Source organism: Strongylocentrotus purpuratus, unplaced genomic scaffold (assembly GCF_000002235.5).
Source record: "Strongylocentrotus purpuratus isolate Spur 01 unplaced genomic scaffold, Spur_5.0 spur5_scaffold_3, whole genome shotgun sequence".
Lineage (NCBI taxonomy): Eukaryota > Metazoa > Echinodermata > Echinoidea > Camarodonta > Strongylocentrotidae > Strongylocentrotus > Strongylocentrotus purpuratus.
In genome coordinates, this window is record NW_022145609.1 from 24,995,193 (window position 1) to 25,007,666 (window position 12,474).

A 12,474-nucleotide genomic window follows, 5' to 3' on the forward strand; every position below is an offset into this window, starting at 1 on the left:
CATCAATCTTAACTTCACGTGAATTATTGAATTTATTTTGAATGAATTGAGACTGTTCTGTTCTTTTTAACTGCACATAGATTAGATCTTCCACAGCACTGTACACATATCTGCACAACTTTAAAAGTATGAAGATACACCAACAAAATGGTGGCCTGTACTTCAAGCGAAGAAGAAGGAGATTTTACTATTTGTTTAGAATCCACTTGCATGGTATTATATCAAATTGTTTCTAGTGAAATTAGTTTACCAGTTTAGTTTAGATCATTTATGACCCTTTAGATTGACTGCTGAGATTTGAGATATTTTCTTGTTTCTTTTTTCTATTTATAACAGCATTTAGGATAATTTATTTCCAATTTAAAAATACTGAAAGAACAACTACAACAAACAAACAAACGAAAGCATACAAAGGCGTATCACATTATAATGACATTTAACATCTTATAATGCATAGAAAGAAAATACAGTGCTGTGCCACATGAATAAAGTAAGATACGTGTTATAGTGAGCTACAAGAGATGCGGCTAACAGAAGTGGTTATTACAGGTCCATTTTGTGAAGTATACCGTCTGAACTGTGTCTGTATTCCATAGTATGGCATGTGTTTGAGAAGTCACGTTGTGTGCCTTTAAATATGTCTAAAAAGATGCATTTACAGACTAGAGTGTTTTCGTTCTATCTACATGTACAATGTATCTATCTATCAGGCTATAATAAAAATTATAATAATACATTATATTTCTATAGCACTAATTTCAATGTTTCTAAGCGCTTTACAAAGTTGGCAAAACTTAGGTAATAATACATTCAATATCATATTTACAAACTATAATTAATATATACTAATCAACCTACAATTAATTCAAAATACATAAGCACAGATACATCTAGTCAATACATATAAAAACAATAGAATACATTTAATTTTAGGGCAAAACATTACAAATTCAAATTAAGGCAATTACATTACATCTACCATGAATAACACATTAAAGCTACATACTAACAGAGGATTAACAGGGAGAATTAAAAAGGAATGTCTTTAGGAAGGATTTTAAAGAATCTAACGGAGGAGCATCCCGAATCTCAAGAGGAAGTCTGTTCCAAAGCCTCCGAGCAGCTACGCTGAAGGCACGGTCTCCATATAGTTCATCCAGACGTTGGACAAAGCCCTCCCCATAACATTTCCATTCTCTTCTGTCTCTAGCTATCCTAATCCAAGCGGCCGTTCCCATGTATGATGTTAGGTCATCTCTCCATCTTCTCTTCTGGCTTCCTCTTCTTCTCTTTCCCATTCTTGGTTGCCATTCTGTTAAACGATTTGTCCATCTATTGTCCTGAAGTCTTGCTACATGCCCAGCCCATCTCCACTTTGATTCTCTGACTTTCTAGAGTGTTTTATTCTTATTCAAATATGTTTGCTATCTTACAGTGAGTCCGGAGGGCCACCTACGTCGTTCTACGTCATCAGGGTTTCCCTCAAGACACCCATCGTCCTCAGACTGGCTTTCCTGGGAGGAACACCGGGCCATGAGAGGAACAAGGTCAGTAATTCTCAATAATGTTTGTTTAGAAAGAGAAAGAGAGAAATGGGTACATAAGTAGTGTATCAGATTGGTAGAGAGAGAGAGAGAGAGAGAGAGACAAATGGATACATTTGTATGTTTCTGTGAGTCCAGAGGGCCATCCACCTCGGTCATCAAGGTTCCCACCAAGGCACCCATAATACTTCCATGGTTATTGTTTGTTTAGAGAGAGAAATAGGTACATGAGTAGTGTATCAGTTTGGTAGTTGTAGAGAGAGAGAGAGAGAGAAATAGATGTTTCTGTCAGTCCAGAGGGCCATCCACCCTGTGCTATGTCGTCAAGGTATCCACCAAGACACCCATAATCCAGAGCTGCCAACAAGTACAATTTTATCGTATTTTGTATGTTTTTTAGAAGTAAATACGACACTGTGTTTTTTGTCAATGAAATATGATTTTTTTTTTTAATAATAAATTTTTTAAAAATGCAATTTTGGGATGTTCCAAAAAATAACAAAGCATGTTCACGGTGAGAAAGTGTACTTATCGATAAGAAATGGGATTTTTATTTTTAAAATAGGATTTGTTTTGGGGAAAAGAATAGGATTTTGTTCATTTGGGGTTGGCAGCTCTGCAATACTTCAAGAGAAAACCACTCAGAAACATGTGTGTTAATCCTTGCAGGTTGTGAGAGGGTTAAAGAATGACCTGCTAGCCTTGAGGATGCCCAGGAAAAAGACTGCCCAGTATGGCTATGACAAGGAGCACGGCACCAAGGCCATGGCTCCCCTCAAGGACACTGACTCAGACGGGCCTCCTGGACATGGCGATGATTCCTGCGTCGTTCTGCTCTCTAGACCCATCGAGATGATCCTCATGAGGTAAAGCTCTATTGCGTGTGTGTGTGTGTGTTTGGGTTTTTACAGACGTGTATCAATCAGATATGATCATTTACGTCTGGGGACCGACATTTAACGTCACCATCCGAAAGACGTGACTCAGTTTCGAAACCTGCATCCTCGGCTAAATCAGTTTGTAACTTCCACTGTTAGCTGGATTACAGGCGCACGCCACAATGCCGAGGTAAAGCTCTATTGACAAGACTGATCGTCTTGTTTGGAGGTAGAAAGGCTGTGACTTTGTGTGAAACCTCAACCCATGACATATCTTTTATAAATAAGTTGCTCTGAGAGAGATTGATTGTATTCTTGCCCTTTAATCTACAAGATTAAGAGAGGTATATTGCAAGATTTTCTAAGCATAAGGTACTGTCTCTTAGCACAATATTGGCATCTCAGAATTCTCCATTTCTCGATAACATGACATACTATGCAAATTCGTTTATCAATTAAATTTGTTCAAATTGAAAGTCACATCTTTCAACATTCCCACACTAATTCTTTGAGCTGAGGTTTCCTTCAACGACCTATATGTAAGTACTGCTAGTACAGGTTTGTAGACGTTATAATGTTTACCAAGCTTCATATTCGCACCATCACTCTGTATCCTAGATATGAGAAAATGCCATCGGACTTCACTGACCTGAAGACATCCATCGAGGTGACGTCCACGTCTGTGCCTGTCTACATGAACAGCAAAGCTCCCTGTAGCAACCTGAACCGACTTGCATGCTATCTCCACCATCGACGCTGGATCTGGGAAGCTCAGAGTGACAGTGGGATCCAGATCGCTACCAAGGCTGTGGCCAACATCCTGGACGTCCTTACCAAGTGAGTGAAGGTCTTGTAGTGTTTGAGAGTCCTGGATGATTCTAAGGTTTTGAAGAGTCCTGAGACTCTTGGGTGGTTGTAAGGTTTGACGCTGGACCTGGGAAGCTCAGAGTGACAGTGGGATCCAGATCGCTGCCAAGGCTGTGGCCAACATCCTGGACGTCCTTACCAAGTGAGTGAAGGTCTTGTAATGTTTGAGAGTCCTTAAAGTCCTGGATGATTCTAAGGTTTTGGAGAGTCCAGAGATTCTTGGATGGTTGTAACAGAGATGCCAACTGTTCCGTATTTGCCGTATTTGTTTTGTTTTTTGCTTTGAATATGGCAGTACGTTTTTTGAATGTTTAGTTACCTTTAACAACAACAAAAATTATTGATGTTTTTCTTAATTACCCATCATGGGCTTTGTGTCGTATGTGCATTATGCACCTATTTCCTCAAACGATGCACGTTTTACTGCTGCCGCCTATTTCTTTGAAGCTGCTCGATTGGGTGATTTTTTCCAAAAATACCGTTTTTTCCTTTTAAGAATATTTGTTGTTGTTGATGAAGGTTGGCATCTCTGTTGTAAGGTTTGTAGTCATTGAGAGTCTAGGGACTCATGAATAATTGTATTATCATTTACCAATACTTATAGTATGTGCTACATGATCAACCTTTCCGATGGCTTCTGCACACTTTTTTTTACAATGCAATCGCCCAACCAGAACTCCAATTTATCTCTAAATATCTCAATTCAAAAGACATCTACAATGTCTCCTTTGTTCATCCTTGGTAGATTGCGGTTGCAGCAGGGATTCCATGTGGCTTACTCAACCAGTGGAATACTCAGCTTCATCATGGAGCTCAAGATGAAGGTAAGGCTGCTTTGACCAGCCATCTTTAGTTGATTATTAAACTGAATATATGCTCACCATCATTCACTCGTTGACTCGGATTTCATGTAGGTGTGATAAGATATTAACCTTTCAATGATAATAATATTAACGGTGCTTATAAAGCGCTTACCACCAAAGTCTCTTAGTGCTATTATAATAAACAAAATACAAGGATAAATAATTACATATTAAACAAAACAAAAAGAAAATGCAAATACACCTACAAATTACAATACATATGAAATATACATCAATAAGAACAGAGTAAGTTAATCATCAAAAGCAGTTATGAATAAATGTGTCTTAAGACGAGTCTCGAATCGTTTAACAGTCTGACAGTTTCGGACATTTAAAGGTAGTTTGTTCCAAAGTTAAGCAGGAGCTTGCAGAAAGAGCAATGGCCGTAAGAAAAAGTTACACCGAAGGAGACACGAGGTTTAATTGTGAAGATGACTGTAAATTGATAATGATGGAACAATTCTTTTACTGATTAACTGTATATGCATGATGATGATGATCCAGGTATGCATTCAGGGTACATCATGGATTTTGGTTAAATCTAGGATGAGGAATGCAAGTCGTTGGGTCAAAGGTCAGAGGAAGGTATTTAACCAGTGTTCAATGAAAATCGTCTATGGAGCAATTGTTGACTTTAAAGGGACTAGGTAACATTTTTTAGATGAGAGATAGTGGTGCTAAGGTAGTGATTTCAATGCTAGATGTACAATCAAAGATAATCTGAAAATTTGAGTGAAAACGGACCATTATTCATCGTACAAATTGGGAAAAACTGATCTGATCGATTCCTTAATTCTCCCAACTATATTATTGCAATTCTCACAAAGCAATAAAATGGCTCTACATTCCATTCCGGACATTTAAGTGTTGACAGATTTTTTATAGCCTGTTTTATGTCTTTTCTTCATGGAAAAACGGTTGGGAAAATTCGAAAATGGTTGGGAGAATTTACTGTTAATCACTGTTAGAGGGTGTCGTACATCAACGCCTTCAAAGAAAACCATAGATATCTTTGTGGTTTGAGAATTTTTTCAGGATTTTTTGCATGTCAGAGGGTTAGTACAGTACAAGGAATATAGTAAGTAATTTTTTTCATCAACCTTCAACAATGTTCAAAGACCATGTCATCTTCAGCGTTTAAAGTCCATTTGTCCCATTTTGTGGGGTTGGACATTTCATTTCCTTAATGGCTGCTTTCCAAGCTTTCCTGTCAGGGGGATACATATGACTGATAAATGAAATAATTTGTGTTTATTATTAAACATCTCATATTTTGACTGATTTTTTTTTCTTTACTACGGTATTCAGAATCCTCTGGGCAGCATCGTGGAGACAATGGGGCCTTCCAAACCCTCGGACCAAGAAGGCACGGATGAAGCCACTGAGAGCGACCAGGGCACGGAGCAGAAGTTATCCTCCAATGGTCAAGAGGTCTTCCCATGTCTGCTCCAGTACATCGTCTTCCCTCCGCACTCAGCCACAGCCAAGAGGGATCGGACTACATCGTGAGTACCGTCTGTTGTGAACTTTATATCGTATGATAATGATGGTTATTTTCTCAAGTCAAAGAAGCAATCAGGATCAAGTCTTCATGACTGATAATTCAATCATCAAACAGCAGATTCTGGTGCAGTTTTCTCAAGTAAAAAAAATGCACAAGGCTGCATAAAAACAGCAGTCACATATAAAGTGACAAAATCAAAGTCGGGAATTTTGTCAATATTAGAGACTTGTAATCACTGCAGTCAGGTAAAGGTGTATTTCTTATGTAAACCCTCTACATACCCCCAAATTGATTTTGTGTTTTTGTATCCCTCCCCCTCTCATTTCAAATATATCACAACTTGGCCATTAGGAATGTTGTTATTTTCATGCACCGGATATTGAACTTGTGTTGGTTACTTTATTATGATATTAATGTTTGTATTATTACAATTGAGTAGGTCATTCACATTGTGTAGCCAGATAATTCCTTTTTACCTAGTCATCCAATTTCAGCAAAACCTTGATTTGAATTATGAATTGGTGTGCAGAAATGCTTTTGATATACAAAATTGCTTTTGATGATTAACTTACTCTGTTCACGTTGATGTGAATTTCATATGTATTGTAATTTGTAGTAGAGGTGTCGTGGACGAGTGGATATGTCACCGGACTGTGGATCACAAGGTTCGCGGTTCAAGTCCCACTGCGGCACCAATGTCCTTTGGCAAGACATTGATCTACATTTGCCACTCTCCACCCAGGTGTTAAATGGGTACCCGGTAGGATGCGAAAGCTAATGTGGTTAGATTAGCAAGTGTGCGCTCATAAAAAAGACGCCTGGCTGGAATGCTCCCCAGGGAGTGGAGAATGTGCATACATTGTGTGCGGGTAAGCCTGAATCCTATGACCGGGGTAATAATATATATATCTGTAAAGCGCTTTGAGAGGGCCTTCGGTCTTGAAAAGCGCTATATAAGAACTAGCTATTATTATTATTATTATTTTATTTTTTGCACTTTTTTGTTTTGTTTAATATGCAATTGTTTATCAGTCTATTTTGTTTATTATAGCGCTTAGAGACTTTGGTGGTAAGCGCTTTATAAGCAACGTTTTTATTATTATTATTTTGATTTTGATGCAGAGTTGGAGACGAGGAGGATGGTGACGATCAGGACACATCTGAAGCTGATGGAAGACTGCAGCTTGTGACTGAGTGCTGGATAGAGCCTCAGAGTGGTACCATCATCGATCCTCCAAAGCAGTGTCAATTCTTGGACGGCCTCACCTACCAAACCATCCCAAGAGTGGTATGACTATGCAATTCAGTTTAATTCAATTCCATCAAGGTTGATTATAACATAACTTGCTGTCACGGACTGAATTACCGCATTTTTTACAGTGCAAGTACGTACCTGCCAACCCTCCCGATTAACTGGAATATCCTGTTTTTCTGGATTTTTAGGACCCCAAAATCCGGAATCTCCCGGATTTTCACAATTTCAATTTTTTTTTTTTTTTTTTTTTTTTGTGGGGGGGGGGGGGTGTTGCTTAAGCCAAATTAAGCTTGTTTTATCATATGCCGCGATGTGAGATTTCACGTATTGCGTGCGTTGAAGGGCTGCATGATTGAGCAGCGAATTTGTATTTGCTTTTTTGCACAGATTTACCACGTATTGCCAGTTACACTGCCGCTGCATGTGCGAACGCCTGTTAAGGGTACAGATTTCTTATTTTTGAAGACATACCGTGCTAAAAATTCTTAATTCTCATTTTCAAATGTTGGCAGGTATGCAAGTAAAATTATATATACAAATTGCAACAAGAAGAAAACATGTAGAACTGAATGTTTAAGATACATGTACATAAATTAGATTAAAATGCTTAGAAGTTTAACAAATGTAGATAAATGTTCCAGGAGAATAGAAGGGCCAATTGATGAATACAGTCAAACCTGTCTTAGTGGGCCACCTCTCCTTAAAGGCCACATGTCTATAGGGGTTGCATTTTGATTCCCTCAAGAGAGAAATGTGTTTTGTAGAAACCTGTCTAAGATGGCCACATGTGAACAGTGGCCTTTTTGTCTGTTTTCCTTGGGTTGCCTTAATAGACAGGTTTGACTACAACAGTTTACTATTAATAGATTAACGCTTTTTATGGACCCCCATGTAGATGTTTCCGATGGACCAGCGGATCATCTCCGTCCTCCTCAACTTTGAGCACCTGCACGTCATGTGCTCTTCCGCCATCGACGGAGACATGGCCACCATGTCCAAGGAGGAGCTTTCCTTTGAAGGGGTTGCGCTCGGCGAGACCATTCAGCGGTTGCCCTATGCGCTGGACGTGATGACGCTCCTACCCATGTGTCAGCAGGCTCATGTACTGTGCTCAACCTTCATCACAGGTGAGCTTAAAGGCAGTGGTTCGACGGTCAGTTTCCATGTGCAGAAGGTCATAATTCGCTGACACCAGACTTGGGAAATACCATTGATGGGTGTACAAGACTGTACACAGCAAACCTATAGCCCATTCAACCATGTAAAAATGTAAATGATCAAAGTTCTGAATAGTCGTACATGTATCATTGATAAATTCAAAATTTGGGGATGGCAAGCTTCCTTGTCGGAGGAAAAGCTTAAAACAACTCCAAATCACAGTGAGTCGGACCAGTCTTGCGATTGTCTACGATTCTACCTTTTTATTCCGAATGAAAGGCTTGAAATGCAATAAAATGTTGATCACTAGTATTCTAATCAATATTCATAACCCCAGTCCAGAAGATTACGTCTGATGGAGTTTCAACATTTCAATGCAACTGCAATTTTTTTTTGAAAATCGTATCGGAGTGTGCTTTGGCTTTTAAGTTCTTGAGTCCTGGTGACGATCAAAAAAAGAATATATTCTAAAGAAATGCAGTACAATAATCAAAAAATATTTAGGTGTGTCTGCTAAGGCGAGGCGTCAAAAATAAATATACCAGCCAGCAGCAGCTAACTGCACTTGTGCGTCCTGGCTGCATTTTTTAAATTAGCTCAGCCGGCTACCGCTGGCGGTAGGAAATGGCATTCAAAAGCATGCGCCGGCTGCCGCCTTTCGAATGGAAACCGAGCCTCAGATCCCAGCCTGGCGCAAGCCGGCTGGGCTAATAAAAGAAAAATAATTGCCCCAGCCAGGCTTTGGCCGTAATTGCAGCCTCGATGCGCCAATACGTGAGGCGGCAGCCTGCTGGTATCGATATTTTTGACGCCTCGCCTAAATCGTTCTGAAAAAAAATGTGTGATTGCTGAGGAATAAGTAAAATGCAGGAAGAGTACAACTATTGGAAACAACATGTGATACAGTAAGACATGAAAGATGGCAGAAAAAACAGTTTTGTCTGGTGCATCTCATTTAGATAATATATCTATTCCAAGGATTCTTCATCTCAACAGATATGTTTTCTTATGTGCACATCATTTGTCTCATAGAATAAATGTCAATTGTATCTAAAAATTTACTGTGCAGTATGAATGTAAACAAGTCTCTATAACTTGCAGGTGAGGTACAAGAATAGGTAATTGCTGAAAGAAATTCCTAGCATGTTACAGTACCTTAACCAGGCAGCAAGGCTTTAAAGTCTAGAAGCACAAAGAGAAAATATTGCGAATGTGGTATTTGCTGTACAAGAATGGAGTGTTATCATGTTACAGTCAAATCTGCTCTAGTGACCACCTGTATAGAAAAACCACCTGTCTGAATAGACCACATTTTTTGCTTCCCTTGAATATGGTTTCTCATCGAAACCTGTCCTAAAGGAAACTGTACATAAAGACCACCTGCCTTTTCATGTAACCCTTGAGTGTTCATTATATTCAGGCTTCACCATACAAATATCTACTGTTTGATGTTTTAGGTGCAGATGGGACAGAGAACACCAGGTCCAGGCCCCGCCTCGGGTACCCCAAACCCAATGACACCCTCTTCACCCTCCTCACTGACTCTATGAAATCCATGACGGACTTCAAGCTGGACCTCTCTGACAAGGAGAGTCTGCTCTTTGCCCAGTCTGTCCTTGATCGAAGCAAAGACGACGATGCGCCTCGTCCCTTCGGACTCGCCTCCTCGGACATCTCCAGTCTCTTGTCAGAACTCGCAGACAGCGCTGCGGAAGGCTTAGAGAAGACGCCTGTTCCGCAGAACAGGACGAGTACTCCGTTGATGGAGGAGAACCGGGAGAAGAAGGTGCCGCAGTGGACGCTGTACGTGAAAAGTGTCGGGAAGGATCATCTGATCTTGGTCTTCATGCCAGCTTCCTATCAGGACTTAGGGCTGCTCAGTGCAACCAAGGATGGTGAGTGCTCTTGATACTTGGCCACTGATTCATACATGTATCGTATCTGGTGAATAAGATTGTCTTGGGGGAGGGGGGGGGGGGGGGGAATGGTTCAGGGTAGAATTGTCCACTATTTATATTTGGGTATCCTCAGATTTGATTGGCATTGATATTCTAATGTTTTCTTCTTGCTGGCACTTTTCTACATGCAAATACTGACTCCTGTACATTTCACTTTAACTTTGGCTCTGTGATTCATTTCTTTTGATCAAATTGAATTGTTTAGGCTCTCGTTGTATTCTTGTGGTTTTATTAATTATGAAGGGCATTTTCTTTAAATATTCAATTAATTTGTAATGTACACATATTTCGTTTGACAAAGGTGTAGTTGTACATGTAGGTTGAATATACTAGTAAATGTTTCGCATTTCAAGAACAGATATCTAAAGTGCCCTCCAAGTTTATAATGCAAACCCCAAATTTTCATCTAGATCCTGAAGCGGATTTATCCATGGCACCTGAATCGGATCAAGCGAAACCATCCCGTGAGTCCCATCGCAGCAAGAATCTGGATGAGACAGACAGCGAGGATGAGTGTCCGGCTAGAAAAACAGTGCCACCTGGAGTTGAGAAGAAAACAAATACGAGCCTCCCCCTTCCCATCTTCGTCTACGATTGTTCCCTGGCGGCCCTGACCAATTTTGTGCTGGGTCGCCTGGATGAGAGTTCAGTGACGAATGTCTTCAAGGATCTGACCTTTGCGTCAATGGATGCGGGTGCCCAGGTCCCAACCACGCCAAGGAACATCCCTAGACACAGGACAAGAGGATTCAGTGAGCAGAATGGTGAGAGATTAGGCATATAATCGATTATTATAATTAACTGTAGAAAGGAGAGAAAGTTTACACTCCCCTTGATGAAGACGGAATTCACCTTCGGGTGACAACACACAATTGGTTATGGCATTGCCACTTACTTTGTGGCATCTAACCACCTTTTTATCCCAATAAAGTAAGATATTGATCTTTCTTTCCAAAAAATAAAAAATAAAAAATTTGATGGAAAATGAAAAAAATTTACCCAAGGCACAGCACCTAGCATAGCAATGAATAACTGAATCATGAATTATGAAATGTCATCATCAAAGAAATGAAAAGAGGCCTGGGAAAATGCAATATACAACCACCATTGCAAAATTCTCTGTATGGACCCTTTGAGCACAGCTTCTGTTACATCATACAGGTGTGCATGTACATGTACATGCTCCTGTGTGCAGGATGTGATGTCCCTAATCTTTCTTCAAACATATTTTATTTTATCTCTGAAGACTCGTTCTCTCCGCCCTTTGCTGATCGGAGAGGGAGCAAGGCCATGGAGTGGTTCTGCGGTAGTCTTGCCAACAAGGTCCACCAGGCCTTTGTCATCGGCCTCTTCAAGAGCCTTCAGTACGGTAAATGGGTTGACTGTCATGATGTCCAGTCGGCCATCGAACAGGTGTGCGAGGAGTCACTCTATGAAATTGACATCACTGAATTTGTTCAAGTAGTCTGCGGTCATGTCTACGGCGTGCGAGCCAAAGTAAGTGATAGGATATTAATGATCTAGAGTTGTAGCACAAGAAAATCTTGATAGAGCTTGATGCCGTAATGTGTCGTCAGCCATTGGGGTTGTGTGAGGGGAGTGTCTCTCATTTTATCAAGTTTGTTCAGGTGATTTTGTTATCATATAAATGGCTTGTGAGCAAACATGAAAAATAAGATATGATTCTTGATAGAGCTTATCAGTTTATTCAAGAGCCTTTAGTATGCTCAGTGGATGTTTTGTTGTTGTTGTTATAATATACTTTATAAAGAATCTTTAAAAGATATTCAGAATTCATACGAAGATTGGGTATGCATTGTGCATTCTAATTTAACCATTGATATGTACATAACATTTCAACAACAATTGTACAGCAACATAAAAAATAAAAAACTCTTGTTTACCCCGTCTAACCTCATTAGTATTAATACTGTTTTCCCTGAGGGCCCTGCAATCATAGTATTCTTATTTTATTCTTATTTTATTCTTATTATGATCAACATTTTTACTTACTCGTTCTCTTCTTCCTTCCTTTCCTCCTCTTCCTTCCACCCCCCCCCCCCCTCTTTCTTTCCCCTCCTCCTCCTCCTCCTTCCCTCTTCCTCTTCGTTCCCCCTCCTCCTCTTCCTTCTCCCTCCTCTTCCTTCCCTCTTCCTCTTCCTCCCCCTCCTCCTCTTCCTTCCCTCCTCCTCTTCCTTCCCTCCTCCTCTTCCTTCCCTCCTCCTCTTCCTTCCCTCCTCTTCTTCCTTCCCTCCTCCTCTTCTTCCTTCCCTCCTCTTTTTCTTCCCTCCTCTTCCTTCCCTCCTCCTCTTCCTTTCCTCCTCCTCCTCTTCCTTCCCTCCTCCTCTTCTTCCTTCCCTCCTCTTTTTCTTCCCTCCTCTTCCTTCCCTCCTCCTCTTCCTTTCCTCCTCTTTCTCTTCCTTCCCTCTTCCTCTTCCTTCCCTCCT

The 12,474-nt window shown here is 40.3% G+C and overlaps 2 protein-coding genes and 1 non-coding gene across 3 annotated transcripts in view; all 3 read left to right on the forward strand.

Annotated features, from left to right (window-relative positions):
* LOC115918964 (KICSTOR complex protein SZT2-like) overlaps positions 1-6,950 on the forward strand; it is a 29,159-nt gene extending 22,209 nt beyond the window's left edge. Inside the window, exons 18-23 of the mRNA XM_030995844.1 lie at positions 1,436-1,547; positions 2,214-2,410; positions 3,041-3,259; positions 4,035-4,113; positions 5,461-5,657; positions 6,779-6,950. Of these exons, the coding sequence (XP_030851704.1) occupies positions 1,436-1,547; positions 2,214-2,410; positions 3,041-3,259; positions 4,035-4,113; positions 5,461-5,657; positions 6,779-6,950 (976 nt within the window). The remainder of the gene's footprint in view (positions 1-1,435; positions 1,548-2,213; positions 2,411-3,040; positions 3,260-4,034; positions 4,114-5,460; positions 5,658-6,778) is intronic.
* Positions 6,951-7,811: 861 nt separating this feature from the next.
* LOC115928602 (KICSTOR complex protein SZT2-like) lies at positions 7,812-11,928 on the forward strand. Its single transcript, XM_030996021.1, has 4 exons — positions 7,812-8,038; positions 9,527-9,964; positions 10,438-10,791; positions 11,274-11,928. Exons 1-4 carry the CDS (start codon positions 7,816-7,818, stop codon positions 11,549-11,551), a joined length of 1,293 nt encoding a protein of 430 aa, XP_030851881.1. The 5' UTR covers positions 7,812-7,815; the 3' UTR covers positions 11,552-11,928.
* LOC115928920 lies at positions 10,825-10,948 on the forward strand. The gene has a single exon (XR_004066291.1). It is a non-coding gene; the product is annotated as a U6atac minor spliceosomal RNA (small nuclear RNA).
* Positions 11,929-12,474: the final 546 nt, after the last annotated feature.

Coding starts and splice junctions, on each gene's coding strand:
- LOC115928602 (XM_030996021.1), top strand. CDS start 7,816: ATGGACCAGCGGATCATCTCCGTCCTCCTCAACTTTGAGCACCTGCAC. Junction 8,039..9,526: donor GTGCTCAACCTTCATCACAG/GTGAGCTTAAAG, acceptor TTGATGTTTTAG/GTGCAGATGGGACAGAGAAC. Junction 9,965..10,437: donor GCTCAGTGCAACCAAGGATG/GTGAGTGCTCTT, acceptor ATTTTCATCTAG/ATCCTGAAGCGGATTTATCC.